A 16,148-nucleotide genomic window follows, 5' to 3' on the forward strand; every position below is an offset into this window, starting at 1 on the left:
TCCCAGAGATCAGGCAGTGGATAGTGGGGAAGTCCGAGTCCAATCGTCGGTTTGCTTAACTTAGCTTAGCAGCCACACTGGTCTGTAAGCGGAACTCTGCTGCTCCGAAAACTCCGATGGGAGATTTCGAAGTAGGCTCATTCTTAAAGAACTGGCTGCACAAATAAAAATTGATGTATACTTTCTTGCTTTAAACCATCTTAAAACTTTTTTTGTGACAAATTAACGGTCTAATAATGACTAATTTGTATACTGACCACAACCATTACTGCAGCTGCTGGTGCCATGCCTTGCTGCACACAACCCCGCCCATTTATCAATCTCGGGGAAAGCTGAAAAGACCATCTCCCGACCAGGACCATTTACCCGTGAAAGTACAGCCCTGGGAATGTGAAATGAAAAGGTGCTAAGCTGATAAAGAGACTGGCTCTGTTCTAGGGTACCTCCTGAGATGATTATGGAATGAAGGATTTTTAATAAAAATACAGAACATTATGTACAACCCTGAGCATTCTCTTCATCAGACTGTCCTGCTATCAGCATCTACAACAACTCTCAAAGAAACCTGCAGAATGAGTTACAGCAACATTCAATTTCCCTTTGAGATAAATAAAGTGTTTGCTTTTTTTATTTGAATAGAATTTAAACTGGTGTAGCTAGTCTTAAAGTATTTTTTTGGAACTGACTTATTTACTTTTGTAGTCTGCAGACTACACAAGTAATATAATGATTTTTTTTATGTCTTTACACATCACCTCATCATCATCAGTCACTTGTTTTGTGGAATTGATGATATGAAAAGTGTATGAATGCCAGAAGAGTCCTAGTCCACCCCTGACCACTCCTGTCAGATTTAAGTTAGAAAGTAAATATTAAGTAAAATTTGAGCAGCAGTGTGCAGGGAAAAGCTCTTCCTATTTCATGTTGTGTATGAGATCAAAATTAACATATGTTTGAGTCTGATTGCTATTAACCTGTTTTGCTTTCTTATTTATAATTTAAGACTTCCTGTACATATCTCTGATATTCTATCCATCTTTTTTCTAGCCAATGAAAACTCTTTATGCGAGTGATGGCTCATTCCTGCATCTGCCTCTTGGTCCGTACTTCTCTGATGGACTGCGCCGTGTGGACTATGTTCTGACATACAGCATCCAAAAGCCCAGCGGCATCCGACAGCAGTCATCCAAGTTTAGTGAAAACAACTTCTTACAAAGGCTTCGATGCAGCCTGAGCTCAAGAAGCAGCCAAGCTCCTCTACAGCCTAAGGAGGACCCAGAGATTGCAGCCACAGACCAACAGGCTAATTATCATGAGGATGACAAGCGCTTTAAGCGTGAGGAGTTTGAGGAAAACCTTCAAGAGATGGAGCTGGAGCTGGAAAAGGATGAAGAGGTGAGAGTTTTACAGCTTCCTGAACAAAGCAAGAACACATGGTAGAAGTTACACATCCCTCTTTAGGCTCGAAGCTAACAGTGTATCTGTACCCAACTTTGTAGACTGAGCTAAGGAAAGGATCAGACATTTTAAGCTGGGGAGACAGTACACAAGTATAACAGACTGGTTTCAGCAGATTTTTGAATGAGAACTTAAAGACTGAGAATTACAGGTCCTTCTCAAAATATTAGCATATTGTGATAAAGTTCATTATTTTCCATAATGTCATGATGAAAATTTAACATTCATATATTTTAGATTCATTGCACACTAACTGAAATATTTCAGGTCTTTTATTGTCTTAATACGGATTATTTTGGCATACAGCTCATGAAAACCCAAAATTCCTATCTCACAAAATTAGCATATTTCATCCGACTAATAAAAGAAAAGTGTTTTTAATACAAAAAACGTCAACCTTCAAATAATCATGTACAGTTATGCACTCAATACTTGGTCGGGAATCCTTTTGCAGAAATGACTGCTTCAATGCGGCGTGGCATGGAGGCAATCAGCCTGTGGCACTGCTGAGGTCTTATGGAGGCCCAGGATGCTTCGATAGCGGCCTTTAGCTCATCCAGAGTGTTAGGTCTTGAGTCTCTCAACGTTCTCTTCACAATATCCCACAGATTCTCTATGGGGTTCAGGTCAGGAGAGTTGGCAGGCCAATTGAGCACAGTGATACCATGGTCAGTAAACCATTTACCAGTGGTTTTGGCACTGTGAGCAGGTGCCAGGTCGTGCTGAAAAATGAAATCTTCATCTCCATAAAGCTTTTCAGCAGATGGAAGCATGAAGTGCTCCAAAATCTCCTGATAGCTAGCTGCATTGACCCTGCCCTTGATAAAACACAGTGAACCAACACCAGCAGCTGACACGGCACCCCAGACCATCACTGTGGGTACTTGACACTGGACTTCTGGCATTTTGGCATTTCCTTCTCCCCAGTCTTCCTCCAGACTCTGGCACCTTGATTTCCGAATGACATGCAGAATTTGCTTTCATCCTAAAAAAGTACTTTGGACCACTGAGCAACAGTCCAGTGCTGCTTCTCTGTAGCCCAGGTCAGGCGCTTCTGCCGCTGTTTCTGGTTCAAAAGTGGCTTGACCTGGGGAAGGCGGCACCTGTAGCCTATTTCCTGCACACGCCTGTGCACGGTGGCTCTGGATGTTTCTACTCCTGACTCAGTCCACTGCTTCCGCAGGTCCCCCAAGGTCTGGAATCGGCCCTTCTCCACAATCTTCCTCAGGGTCCGGTCACCTCTTCTCGTTGTGCAGCGTTTTCTGCCACACTTTTTCCTTCCCACAGACTTCCCACTGAGGTGCCTTGATACAGCACTCTGGGAACAGCCTATTCGTTCAGAAATTTCTTTCTGTGTCTTACCCTCTTGCTTGAGGGTGTCAATAGTGCCCTTCTGGACAGCAGTCAGGTTGGCAGTCTTACCCATGATTGGGGTTTTGAGTGATGAACCAGGCTGGGAGTTTTAAAGGCCTCAGGAATCATTTGCAGGTGTTTAGAGTTAACTCGTTGATTCAGATGATTAGGTTCATAGCTCGTTTAGAGAGCCTTTTAATGATATGGTAATCTTGTAAGATAGGAATTTTGGGTTTTCATGAGCTGTATGCCAAAATCATCCGTATTAAGACAATAAAAGACCTGAAATATTTCAGTTAGTGTGCAATGAATCTAAAATATATGAATGTTAAATTTTCATCATGACATTATGGAAAATAATGAACTTCATCACAATATGCTAATATTTTGAGAAGGACCTGTATATAAATGCAGTTTTCTCTGTGTGTGTATGTGTGTGTGTGTAAATATACAGGGGTTGGACAATGAAACTTAAACACCTGGTTTTAGATCACAATAATTTATTAGTATGGTGTAGGGCCTCCTTTTGCGGCCAATACAGCGTCAATTCGTCTTGGGAATGACATATACAAGTCCTGCACAGTGGTCAGAGGGATTTTAAGCCATTCTTCTTGCAGGATAGTGGCCAGGTCACTACGTGATACTGGTGGAGGAAAACGTTTCCAGACTCGCTCCTCCAAAACACCTCAAAGTGGCTCAATAATATTTAGAACTGGTGACTGTGCAGGTCATGGGAGATGTTCAATTTCACTTTCATGTTCATCAAACCAATCTTTCACCAGTCTTGCTGTGTGTATTGGTGCATTGTCATCCTGATACACGGCACCGCCTTCAGGATACAATGTTTGAACCATTGGATGCACATGGTCCTCAAGAATGGTTCAGTAGTCCTTGGCAGTGACGCGCCCATCTAGCACAAGTATTGTGCCAAGGGAATGCCATGGCAGCCCAAACCATCAACGATCCACCCCCATGCTTCACTCTGGGCATGCAACAGTCTGGGTGGTACGCTTCTTTGGGGCTTCTCCACACCGTAACTCTCCATGATGTGGGGAAAACAGTAAAGGTGGACTCATCAGAGAACAATACATGTTTCACATTGTCCACAGCCCAAGATTTGCGCTCCTTGCACCATTGAAACCGACGTTTGGCATTGGCATGAGTGACCAAAGGTTTGGCTATAGCAGCCCGGCCGTGTATATTGACCCTGTGGAGCTCCCGACGGACAGTTCTGGTGGAAACAGCAGAGTTGAAGTGCACATTTAATTCTGCCGTGATTTGGGCAGCCGTGGTTTTATGTTTTTTGGATATAATTCAGGATAGCACCCGAACATCCCTTTCAGACAGCTTCCTCTTGCGTCCACAGTTAATCCTGTTGGATGTGGTTCGTCCTTCTTGGTGGTATGCTGACATTACCCTGGATACCGTGGCTCTTGATACATCACAAAGACTTGCTGTCTTGGTCACAGATGCGCCAGCAAGACATGCAGCAACAATTTTTCCTCTTTTGAACTCTGGTATGTCACCCATAATGTTGTGTGCATTTGCATATTTTGAGCAAAACTGTGCTCTTACCCTGCTAATTGAACCTTCACACTCTGCTCTTACTGGTGCAATGTGCAATCAATGAAGACTGGCTACCAGGCTGATCCAATTTAGCCAGAGAATTTGCATCTTTCCGAACAGTTAAGAACTGTTCAGAAAGTTGAAATAAAAACTTTGCAGAAATTTTCTCTGGACAAGATGAATGGAGTTAAATAATTTTAATGTCAAACATCCATTATAAACTGAATGAGTGACGTTTTGAAACAAGAGCATCTTTGTTCAAAAATGACTTCTGGGAAAAGCTTTTAGCAGCTCATAGTGATACTTAGCATACCATCAGAAGTCACAGTAAATAGCCTGAGATTGAAAGGACAAAAATTATAGATGGTATCTTATAGTAGAAACTATGGCCTGGACAAAACACATGCTATACAGAAATGATGGATGCAGTCAAGCTTGGAAATTGTATTACTTTAGATGGATAGGTTCCAGCATTCCTACTGTATTTGCAACTTATTTATCAACCTTTTGGAAATCAGGACCTGCCTTTATGTGAATTCATAAAGAACATTCAGTTTGAAACTATTGTGTAACATATAACCTCCTGTTTGTCAGAGTAAAATCCTTGGAATCGGCTTCTTGAAGATCCATGCGCCTTGGACTGTTTTGTGTCGAGAGGCTGAGATCATGAAGCTCAAGATGCCAACAAAGAAGGTATTCAGTTCAACATCTGCTGATTCTAATTCGAAATTTCTGTTTAGTTTCTTTCTTTACCATTAGTTCCATATTAATTCTGTCTGTAATAATTTAGACTGTTACTGACCTAATTTGCTGATGTTTACCACATGTATTAATCATCATCCTCTTTTTTTATCAGATTGATTTTTATTGTTGTATTTAAAACAGAATTAATGGCGGGGCGGCTTTGGCACAGCAGTAGAGCGTGCAGCCCATCTTATAGAGAGGCTTTGGCCCTCGATGCAGCTGTCCCCTGATTTGCATTCCTCGCCAAAGTGCGAGTCCTGTGCTGCATGTCTTCCCACTCCATTTCCTGTCTCCCTACTATCAAAGAAAAACGATAAATAAAATGCCACAGGTGCCGCAAAACTTAACCAAAAAACCAAAACTGAGTATTGGTGAGAAACGTCTTGTAAATATGTCTGTACAATGTGTCAATCCTCATCAAGTAGTTTAATTCAGTTCAGTTTTTATACAGGACTGTTTTATGACAAATATCTCAAGGCACTCTACAGACAAACAATGCAATTTATACAGCGAAATATATACTCTGTTCAATGAGATAGACAGATTCAAGCGCAATTAAATACATTCCAATTCGATTCTAGTTATAATGCAGTAATGTTCAGTTTATTATACCAATTAATTAAAATGTTTGCTGTCAAATGAAGCCCAGACAATTGCATTGAGTCACTGGTCGTTGGAGCAATCCCTTCTCCTGAATAAACATGTGGTAACAGTAGACCATTGAATGCAATGAGTTTTTGACTTTGCCGCAATCCCTCATGTTGAGCATGCCTGTGGCAACAGTGGAAAGGTCAATCGCCCTTCAACAAGAATGATGTTATGTCTTTTCCGTAGGTTTATGAAGTTAAACAAGGCAGCAACCTAGTGGAGAAAATCCGACTGTTCATTCACAAAGTTACTGATCCTCTCCACCCAAAAGTGGATCCCAAACGACCGGAAGATGTCAAATCACTCTCACTTCCCTTCTCAAGGGAGAAGCAGCATCTGTGAGTAAAACCAATTTTGTGTTTTCACATGTAAAGACACACTCAACAACATTTTGCAAACAGTTCCTTGTATTGATGGGCCATTTTAATTATATTTATTTATTTAAAAGCAGAAAACAGGGCAGTATGGGATCTTTTTCCAAGATTGGCTAATGAACTGAGGTTTAAACCAAATGCCTGCCATTGGCTTTGGTTGACTTTTATCAGAGATCCAGAAAAGCAGCTCCCCTGGTCTACTGGGTCTTCACAGCTCTGTTCACTGAGGATGTGAGTGACACTGACCCTTAACCACAGTATATGTTGTAACCAAGCAGTCCATGTTTAAGGATAGCCTAACTGCAGGAATATATTCCAAGTTTTTCCTCTCATCAGGGGCGAATGTCCCATTTCATTTTTCAGGGGGATATGAAGAAAAAGCTCACTTTTCTCTCTTTTCTGGTCCTTTGTTACTTTGTTAAATGTTATTAAAAGTAATTATATTAGTTATAGCACTGTTCTTTATGGAACTGGTTGGCTGACAACTGGAAACACACACAAAATATGCATAGTTAATAATAATAAATAAATAATAAAAATATAAAATAAAAATAAAATATTTATTGTTCACCAAAGAAGCAGAACAATGTTTTGTTACAAGTTTTTTTACCGATCAAAACTGAACAATTTTTGACTTGAAAAGAAATTAAATATCTGTTAAACTGAACATCTTTCTCATGGTGTAACTGCTAGCCTACAAAAAATAATCAAAATCCTGACCTCAAACTTAAATGAAAAATACTTACATAGCCTACATTACAAAATCTGAATATCTCCACGAACAAATTTAAAATGTCAGTAAAATATGAATTATGCCTATATCTGACATTAAACATCCTGACAGACGTTTTTAAAAAATCTGCCCTCTTTATTTCCTCCCCTCTTTTCCCTTATCTATTTTTCCTTCCAGTCCTAAGTGATCTCTCTCTTTTTCTCCTCGTCGCTGTACTGCCTCCAATCTGTCCTCTTCTCTCTTCCTGTTCACATCCATCTTCACGTGTCCTCTGTCCCCTGTCACCGTTTCTATACTACATACTAGTTTCAGCTTGTCAGCCATTATAAGCTAAGCTGAACCAGCAAGCTGAAAAAAAGAGGCTGATTCTGGACAAAGAGGGAGAAATTTTACTTTTCATGTTCCAACCTAGTGCTCGTTGAACAAGTAGTGTGATAAACTTACTGGCTTTTGTGCAGTTTCCTCATTAAGTGAGCCAGCCACTCACTGGAGCTGTGGAGGGGAGCAGCCGGTAGCCCCAACCCGTTGGAAATTCCAGGCGGACCAACAATTAAGAAATGCATTTACGTTTTTATAATTTGAAACCGGTTGAATTGTACTTTTATTATCATTTATTTAAAAAATTTGTGTTTTGAATTATTTTTGGGGGGTACGTCTTTATGGAGGGGGGGCATATTCCCTGGGTCCCCCTCGTGATATCCACCTATGTCTCTCAGATAAAAAAAATATCTTAAAGAAAACGCTGTGTAGCTGCAAAGCATAATGTAGTTAACACCTAACATTACACTTAGAACACCTGAATAAGCACCTTGGAATATATTTAATAATGAAACACAGTGTGGTGGATACATTAACAATGCACTGAAATTGCGATCAGAAGTGCCAACATGTCTGTGCGGCGGTCAGCTAAAGATGACAGGAAAGCAGCAGAGTGATTCAGTCCAACTTCATATTGTTAAAGCTCCCATCCCCCAGCTTTCTCTGATCAAATTAACACAAGTCTGACTCATTGATGTCATGGATGTTCTCTGAACACAGTTACTGAGGGTTTAACATTGTAGCTTAAGCAGACATATAAGGAATTTTCAAATTTGTGAAACTCATGACTTCATAGATGATCTGTTTGGTCTCAACAAGTTTACCAGTTTTTACATACAGTCTTAAGAAGGATGTCTTCACATCAGCCCACTGGGACGTATGGAGGAGAAAGAGAGGCAGTGAGGAGCTAAATTTACACTCCAACAGCTAGCAGATCTTCCTCTACAGCTTGCACATCTCTTCATCTGTATTCTATATTTAAAATATAAAACAACGCAAACTTCTTTTTTTTTTCTTAAATTTTTTGTAAAAAAACAAGCACTTTAGTTTTTTACATTTTACTGGCAGAAACAATCACTTAACTTTAAATATTTTAACTTCTAAATATCAACAGTCATCATTCAAATAACGTTCACCCCTGCTAGCCTCTCATTATGTTTTATTATATATTGATGGAAAATCATTTGAATTGTCAAGTTGGAGCTGGACACTATTTTTCTTGTGTACTGCTCATTCTACATTGCTTGATGCTAATTGCAAACAGAATTCCTTATGGGTCTCTTTCAACAATGGCTTTCTTCCTGTCGTTCTTCTATTGCCCCTTTTCCACTGGCTCGTTTTAGGTAGCGCGGCTCTGCTCCACTTGGTTTCGCTCTATTCTGTATGGTACCAGTTGTGTCTGACCCACTGACGGCTGGAGTTATGCTGGCTAAATCTCCGCCTACCAGCTGTCAGTGTAGTGAGCTGTGCTGCTATTAACGTTACTTTGTGACATTGTCACATTAAAGTAATCTGCATGAAATGCTAAAAATTAATAAAGAAATAGAAAATAAAAACGTAAATAAACAAAATACAAATCATGTTTTTTATTATTGTATGTGCCAGAATGTCTTATATATGTTTTTTCATGTATAAAATAATCCACTGGGATAATTATCTAGAACACTGCCCAGCCAGAACTTCAAATAAGGCTCAGGGGTTTTTGATGTAAGGGACGTTGGCAAGAGCAGCAGAAAGGAAAGACACTGCTGTCTGGACTGGTGAAGCTCCAGTTTGTCTGAAGAAGTTACAATTTTGGGCTTTTTGAGGAAGTTTTTGTCTCACCCATGACAATAACAAGGACATGGACTTTTAAAGGGCAAAACCACAGACTTCTGACCCCAGTGAAGTTAGTCTCAGGTTGGATATTTGTGCTCGATGGATTCACTGGCGTCTTCCTCCCGTTTGATCCAAGGATTGCAGTCTGATTACAGGCAGCTGCTCTGTGCCTGCTCCCTCCTCCTGCAGACGGCGGTTCGTTTAAGGTCCTTTAAGGACATTTCTGAACCAATGAAATACAGCACCTGGCTGTGTGTGATTCAGAAAGCTGATTTGTCCTTTTTTCTTTTCTTTCAGCCTTTTAGGCATGGTTTATGACTTGTAAATAGTAAAATTATATGTCAATTTGACTTGCTGCGGCCATTGTGGTCTTTAATATTATTGTAGTCGCTTTTGTGTTTAATTATAAATAAAGATGTTTGGAAAAAGTTTTTCAGCAAAAAGTAAGTAAGAAAAATGTAGTACCGACTCAGCCCTGGTTGGAGCTGCTCAGGAGCAGGGACCAAAAAACTAAGTACCGGTATGGAAAAAACAGTAATGGAAACAGTTCCAAAGCGAGCCGAATCAAGCAAGTGGAAAAGGGGCATATAAATGCCAGGTTGTGTGGAGTGTGCAGATATTAACTGCTATCATCAAATTCACCCACCTGAGCTGTGGATCTCTGCAGGTCCTACAGAGTTACCATAGGGCTCTTGGCTGTAGATTTTATTCACCTTCTCCTTGCCATTGCTATAACCTCTGAAGACAATGTGTTTTACTAGATTTTTACCGTGGGCTCAATACAAATATACAATAAGTCTTAGTTTTCTGTTTGTAAAAAAAAATAAATCTATGTACTTTTTTCCTCTTTATAATTCTTTGTGTTAGTGTGTTGTATACATTCCCAATAAAATGTTATATCTTCTTTACAAGACACTTTCCTGTACCCAAATTGTATGCTTTTTGTATGTATACAGGTCATATAAATATTTAACCAGTAAACTCACCAGTTTTAGCATTTTCTGTCAGGGTAAACACCCCCCCAACCTTCCCACCCACACACACACTTTTTCTTCATTGGCATTTAATTCAAAGAGCAGGTAAAATATTTCACTGAGAAGTAGCGCACTCCTTTAAGAAGCTGATACATCATCCGTTTTCACTATTGCCTTAAACATGAACATTTGTTACTTAAATGCCTGAAGATGTAATTTTAACTGTTAAAAGCAGAGGTGATTTTTTAATGCTTGTTATATTAAAAAAAATGTAATTTGAATTCATTACATCTTATTAGACAAACTGACAGAGTAGCTAACATTAGATTTATTAGTTCTTTTCTCATCTTGCCCAGCCACTTTTTCAGCTTTCCATCAGTATTTCTCTGGACTGTAAAGTAATTATCATTCTAAAACCACTTTTGATTTTGTTTTCCTTCCTGCATCTTTAAATGGAACAATGGCTGTTTTTCTTATTTTTTCCCAGTTTTGACCTGTCTGACAAAGACAAATTCTTTGACAGCAAGACAAGAAGCTTCATCGTAAGTATTTCTTTTAGAATGGCTGTTAAAGGTTAAAGGAATCTGGATAAAATAAACAATGTAAAATCCAGCTTCTATATAGATGAGCATGCTTCCTCTATCTCTCTTTTACACACCGACACACACACACACACACACACACACACACACACACACACACACAGTACTACCCACTGTTTAGCTAATGACTAGATAATGTGATTGAACTCACAGTATTGGATGGAGGTGCATAATCCCAGCAGTTCTTTGCTCTCAGCTGTGCTCATCAATTAGACTCATTGGAGTTACTTTTATTGACACTCTAAGACATACATTGGGGCCTGGCGCTGGCGGTTAAGCGCGCGACCATGTGCAGAGGCTATAGTCTTCAATGCGGCTGTCTCGGGTTTGAGTCCCAGACCTGGCGACCTTTGCCGAATGTCTTCCCCTTTCTTTGCCATCTTTCCTGTCTACCTACTGTCGAATAAAAATAAAAGGCCTCTAGTGCCGCAAAAAAAAAAAAAAAAGATCTGATTTAATTTTGCTTTCATTTCATTTTTTTTATCCAATAAGCAAATAATAATTTTTACCGTATCCTGTCCGGCAGAGTAGCGCTCAGGATTGTTGTCTGAGTGCCAAGAAATTGCCCAACAGATTTACTTTCACAAGCGGAGCATCACAGCTAATGCTTTAAAGCTCTGCTTGATATTTATAAAAGAAACTTTATTATAAACGTCTTTGTGAATATTTAAATTGTTACGGACACGGAGACTGAAATGAAAAGGAAAAAGAAGCTCGAAAAAGAGAGAGATGGGGAAAAGGGGAGAAAAGGAGGAAAGAGTGGAGGAGAGAAAGAAGGATGAAGGGAATACAAGATTGCACCCTGCTTGCTTATACACCTGCAGCTGTTTTATTTTATTTTTTTTAACAAAATAGTACACGGTAATTATGAATGTAAAATGTACATCTGTGTATCTGTCAACACCTGAAGCTTAACACCTGTGAGTATGAGAGTGGACGCGCTTTTGTATACAAGGTTTCTCCACAAAATATGCAATAGCGAGTGTGAGGACCCACAGACCTGCCCCATGGTCCCTGGACGGACACTGAGGAGATCCGAGCCACATACATCCAAAAGCCCCCCAAATCACAGGAACCCCAGGAGAACCACCGCCAGAACTACCGCAACCCCCCCAAAGAAGAGCAGTGGAAAGTCCCAGGGGAACCACCCAGCAATGACAGTGCAGAAGCCCGAGGGAGCCGCAGTGACGAGCCCACAGGCCCCACCGGCAGCCGTCCACGCCCGAGCAGATACAGCCATGGACCCAGAGGCCCAAGACCCCAGGCAGACAGCGCCGGCACCGCCCAGACCCGGGTGACCCCGGCCCGGCTCCCGCTCCCCCGCCCCGAACCCAGTCCCCAACAACCCCCATCCACTTCCGGAGAGGGAGCTATGTTCAAAAGAGGGGTCCACATGGCTCAAACCAGCCCGCCAACCGGAGCCACCCCAGGACGGAGCAGTCCCGACCCCCCAATGAGCTCCGATCCCAACCCCATGAGTCTCCCACCCCCAGTGAACCCCAACAAGAACCTCCCCACAGAGCCACCCCCAATAAAGACACTGATATCGAACACATGCCCACGAACCCACCCCCACAGGTGAAGCCAATGAAGCCACACCCACACAGCGCAAGCTCCACACACAGCCCAGCTCTAAGCACCCCCGCCACAACCCGCTCCCCCACCACACAGCGCGCCGCAAGGCAAGGGTCCCGCGCAATGCCACCCCCGCCCACTGGCGCAACAGGGCAGACCCCACCGAGCACCGCACCCACAACAGGACCCCCGACCTCGCACCATGACGGGAGAAACTCATCCACCAAGAGGTCCCCGGCCAGCGGCAGGCACCCAGGGCCAATGTCCGACACCATGACCCACTCAGCCACAAAAAACACTAAATCACTGCCACTGCAACAATCGCCCAGGGAGAAACACTATCCAGCTCAGCTCCACCATCGCCGCCCAGCCGATCCAAACGCCGGTGAACCCACAACATAGAAGTGGACACAACCACTCCACCCCACAGGCTGCAGCCCCTCCACGCCATCCCCCAGCCTACCGCCCCAATCCCCCCCCCCGAACACGACAGCCAGCCGACCAGCACACGTTGCAAAGAGTCCACACCTCCATCCAGAGACGCAGACCCACCTACATCCAGGTCAGCCAAGCAAAAATGATAGAGCCGAGCCAGACCGCAGATCCCCCCCGAGCCAGCGCCACAGCAACACCACACATCCTTCTGTGCATTCGTAGGGGCACGGCGAAGACCACTAACCCCAAGCACACACAACCCACCAGGAACCATCCAGCAAACGAGTAAACCCCACCCCAGTACGAGGCCGAGAAGCCCGACACAAGCGCAAAGCTCAGCGATGCCCGCCCTGCCGCACCCACGCCCGGAGGTCAGAGCCGCCGCACACAGGACCACCGCCCCAACACCACAGCATGCCATACAGCGGAGGACCGAATGCAGCAAAGTTTTCCAGTTTTTAATTAATGTTTTTTCTTGTATCCCCAGGTTTTTGAAGTACTGAAGAGGATAAGATGGACGAGACCCAACTATTCTATGGGTAAAGCCTGTCTAATATAACAATGGCAGACATCAAGAAATAGCAATCTTCAGGTTTAGATTGTAGATCTTCTATTTTTATGTTTATATAGTACTCTGTTGACAGGCATTCCTTGCATCACAATTTTGTTTGTATACACCAGTTGGTGGATCTGTAAATGACAATAAAGTGGATATTATTTTCTAGATTGTGGACAAAAGTGTTAGCACGCACTCAGTTATTATTATTTTTTGGACAGATTTTAAATTTGTCCTAACTTTCTGAAACATGTCTCTGATGTAGTATTTCATTGCCCCGTATGATTTTAAGTCAGATATGTGAACCACACTGCAGTATTAGGACACAGGTTTTCCTAAATAAACACAAATATCAGTAGGAAAACCATCAGCAAAGAGTTATTCGTGTTTTAAATGAAAACCAAAAATTCATAGCACATGGAGCCAAAAATAACAATCATTTTCCCAGGAGTAAGACAGGCTATTATGGACATGCGTGCAGCCATTGTATGATGGATTGTGTGGTTGATATTGCAAACCCTTTTTTAATTACCTGGAAAAATAGATGCTGCATGAGTGGATTCATGGAACCAAGGCAGTTTGTACGTAGTAATAAAATAAATTTAATAAAAACTTTGCAGAAATGTTCTGTAGACAAGATTAATGGAGTTAAATAAGCTTAATGTCAAACAGCCATTATAAAGTGACGTTTTAAGACAAGAGCATCTTTGTTCAAAAATTAGTTAAGGGAAAAGCTTTTAGCAGCTCACAGTGATACTTAGCATACCATCAGAAGTCACATTAAATGGCCTGAGATTGAAAGGGCAAAAATTATAGACGGTATCTTATAGTAGAAACTATGGCCTGGACAAAACAATGCTATGCAGAAACGATGGATGCAGTCAAGCTTGGAAATTGTATTACTTCATTATTTCAGAACAGGTTGGATTGTTTTAGCACATAATGCAATGGCCAAGCACCAGTGTAATAGGAAGTAAAGAAGTATTTTCATTTTGTAGTGTACATTCATTAAATAAGTATGAAGTATTACTTCTTTATACCTGGGCAGAACTGGGGGGAACTTTGGTTAAGATGGATCTCCACACATGGATTGTAGGAGGATGTTTCACAATGGGCAGCACACATAAGTCATTGTAGTTCTGGATCTGGACAAATTAGTTTTTCAAACAATCAGAAGAATTTATTAGATAAAATAACATACCACCAGTCTTGTGCTCTTCATCTTTTCTTGCAGAATTTCACTGTGCTCCTAATATTTTTATTACACAGAAGTGACTTCTTTGCCCTCCTTGTGTCACGAGGCAAGTGCCCACTTTTAGAAGGATGTATTTGTGTGCTTGTTAAACATTCTTCGATGTCCTGAAAAGTCTTCATTCTAGCTGGATGTCTCATCTCGAAGTTGTAGGTGATCTAGAAAACTTTTGTTTTCACTTTAATTTTTCTATCATGAATTATCTTGTGAAGCAAGTTTAGTTTTAATGGTTGCACACTTTTTGAAGGTTACCATTGGTTACACAAAAAGACAATAATTTCAAGCCCAGTCAGAATGTTAGTGAGCTTCATCTGTGCTTCACCAATACAAACATGTTTTATTTTTTCTTAACATTTTTTGCCTATTTTGCAACAAATTAAAGAGCATCAATGTAATCTTTCATCACAAAACCAACACCAACAATTAAACTGCTTTTGATCACACATACACTTCTGTCCATTTTACACATCCCTCTGTTGGCTGAGCCAGGAAAACAATGTAAGATTAACAAACATGTTAAAAACCAAATCATAAAACATAATGTGTTTCAGAGCAGAAACAAAAGAAATTATACTTGGAGTACAAGAAATGTCTTACTCCATCTAATATTGATTTGCTGAAATTTCAGTAATTTATGATTCAGTGTTTTACCATTTACAATTACTATTCAAAAAAAAGAAACTACCAAAATTTTTTATATCTCTTTAAACATTTTCATGAGTCACCTTCATCAGCTCATTCATGTGTGTCAGGAACGCTTCTTATATGTTCCTGCTCTGTGAGACTGATAATATGTTGTAATTTAATCCTGTTGATTATGCATTCTTGCAGGGATAACCAGTCTGCTAGCCAATGGTGTCTACACATCTGCTTATCCCCTGCATGATGTGAGTATCAGCATCACATTTCATCTTTCATGCTTACAGGCCACCTTCCTTCTGTGGGCGTATAGCCTTCTGTTTGTAAAGCCAAAGGAAAAACAATGAGGAATACAGTGGCTTGTAAAAGTATTCATACCCCTTGAACATTTCCACATACTGTCACATTACAACCACAAACATAAATATATATTTTATTGGAATTTTATGGGAAAGACCAACACAAAGTGATATACCATTGTGATGTGGAAAGAAAATTATACACAATTTCAAACATTTATTAACAAATAAAAACCTGAAAAGTAGTGAGCCCCCTTCACTCTGAGTGCAACCAATTACCTTTGGAAGTTGCTAATGACTAAATAGAGCCCACCTGTGTGTAATCTAATTTCAGTACAAATACAGCTGCTCTGTGACGGCATCAGAGGTTGGTTAAGAGAATATTGGGTAGCACACATCATCATGAAGTCCAAGGAACACACCAGACAGGTCAGGGATAAAGTTGTGGAGAGGTTTAAAGCAGGTTTAGGCTAGAAAAAGATTTTCCAAGCTTTGAACATCTCATGGAACTGTTCAATCCATCATCCAGAAATGGAAAGAGTATGGCACAACTGTAAACCTACCAAGACAAGGCCGTCCACCTAAACTTACAGGCCGAACAAGGAGAGCACTGATCAGAGATGCAGCCAAGAGGCCCATGGTGACTCTGGATGAACTGCAGAGATCCACAGCTCAGGTGGGGGAATATGTCCACAAGACAACTATTTGTTGTGGACTGCACAAATATGGTCTTTATGGATGAGAGGCAAGAAGAAAGCCATTGTTAAAAGAAAACCATAAGAAGTCCTGTTTGCAGTTTGCCAG

The 16,148-nt window shown here is 41.1% G+C and overlaps 1 protein-coding gene across 7 annotated transcripts in view; it reads left to right on the forward strand.

Annotated features, from left to right (window-relative positions):
- ano1a (anoctamin 1, calcium activated chloride channel a) overlaps positions 1 to 16,148 on the forward strand; it is a 121,032-nt gene that overhangs the window by 52,569 nt on the left and 52,315 nt on the right. For all 7 annotated transcript variants that reach the window (XR_007037986.1, XM_047363401.1, XM_047363403.1 and 4 more), the window contains 6 exons: positions 1,048 to 1,395; positions 4,972 to 5,070; positions 5,956 to 6,107; positions 10,474 to 10,528; positions 13,086 to 13,137; positions 15,238 to 15,293. Coding sequence is in view for 6 of the 7 variants with exons in the window: in XM_047363401.1 (XP_047219357.1) it covers positions 1,048 to 1,395; positions 4,972 to 5,070; positions 5,956 to 6,107; positions 10,474 to 10,528; positions 13,086 to 13,137; positions 15,238 to 15,293 (762 nt within the window). In the remaining variant the exon portion in view is untranslated. The remainder of the gene's footprint in view (positions 1 to 1,047; positions 1,396 to 4,971; positions 5,071 to 5,955; positions 6,108 to 10,473; positions 10,529 to 13,085; positions 13,138 to 15,237; positions 15,294 to 16,148) is intronic.

Source organism: Girardinichthys multiradiatus, chromosome 4 (genome assembly GCF_021462225.1).
Source record: "Girardinichthys multiradiatus isolate DD_20200921_A chromosome 4, DD_fGirMul_XY1, whole genome shotgun sequence".
In the NCBI taxonomy this organism is placed as follows: domain Eukaryota; kingdom Metazoa; phylum Chordata; class Actinopteri; order Cyprinodontiformes; family Goodeidae; genus Girardinichthys; species Girardinichthys multiradiatus.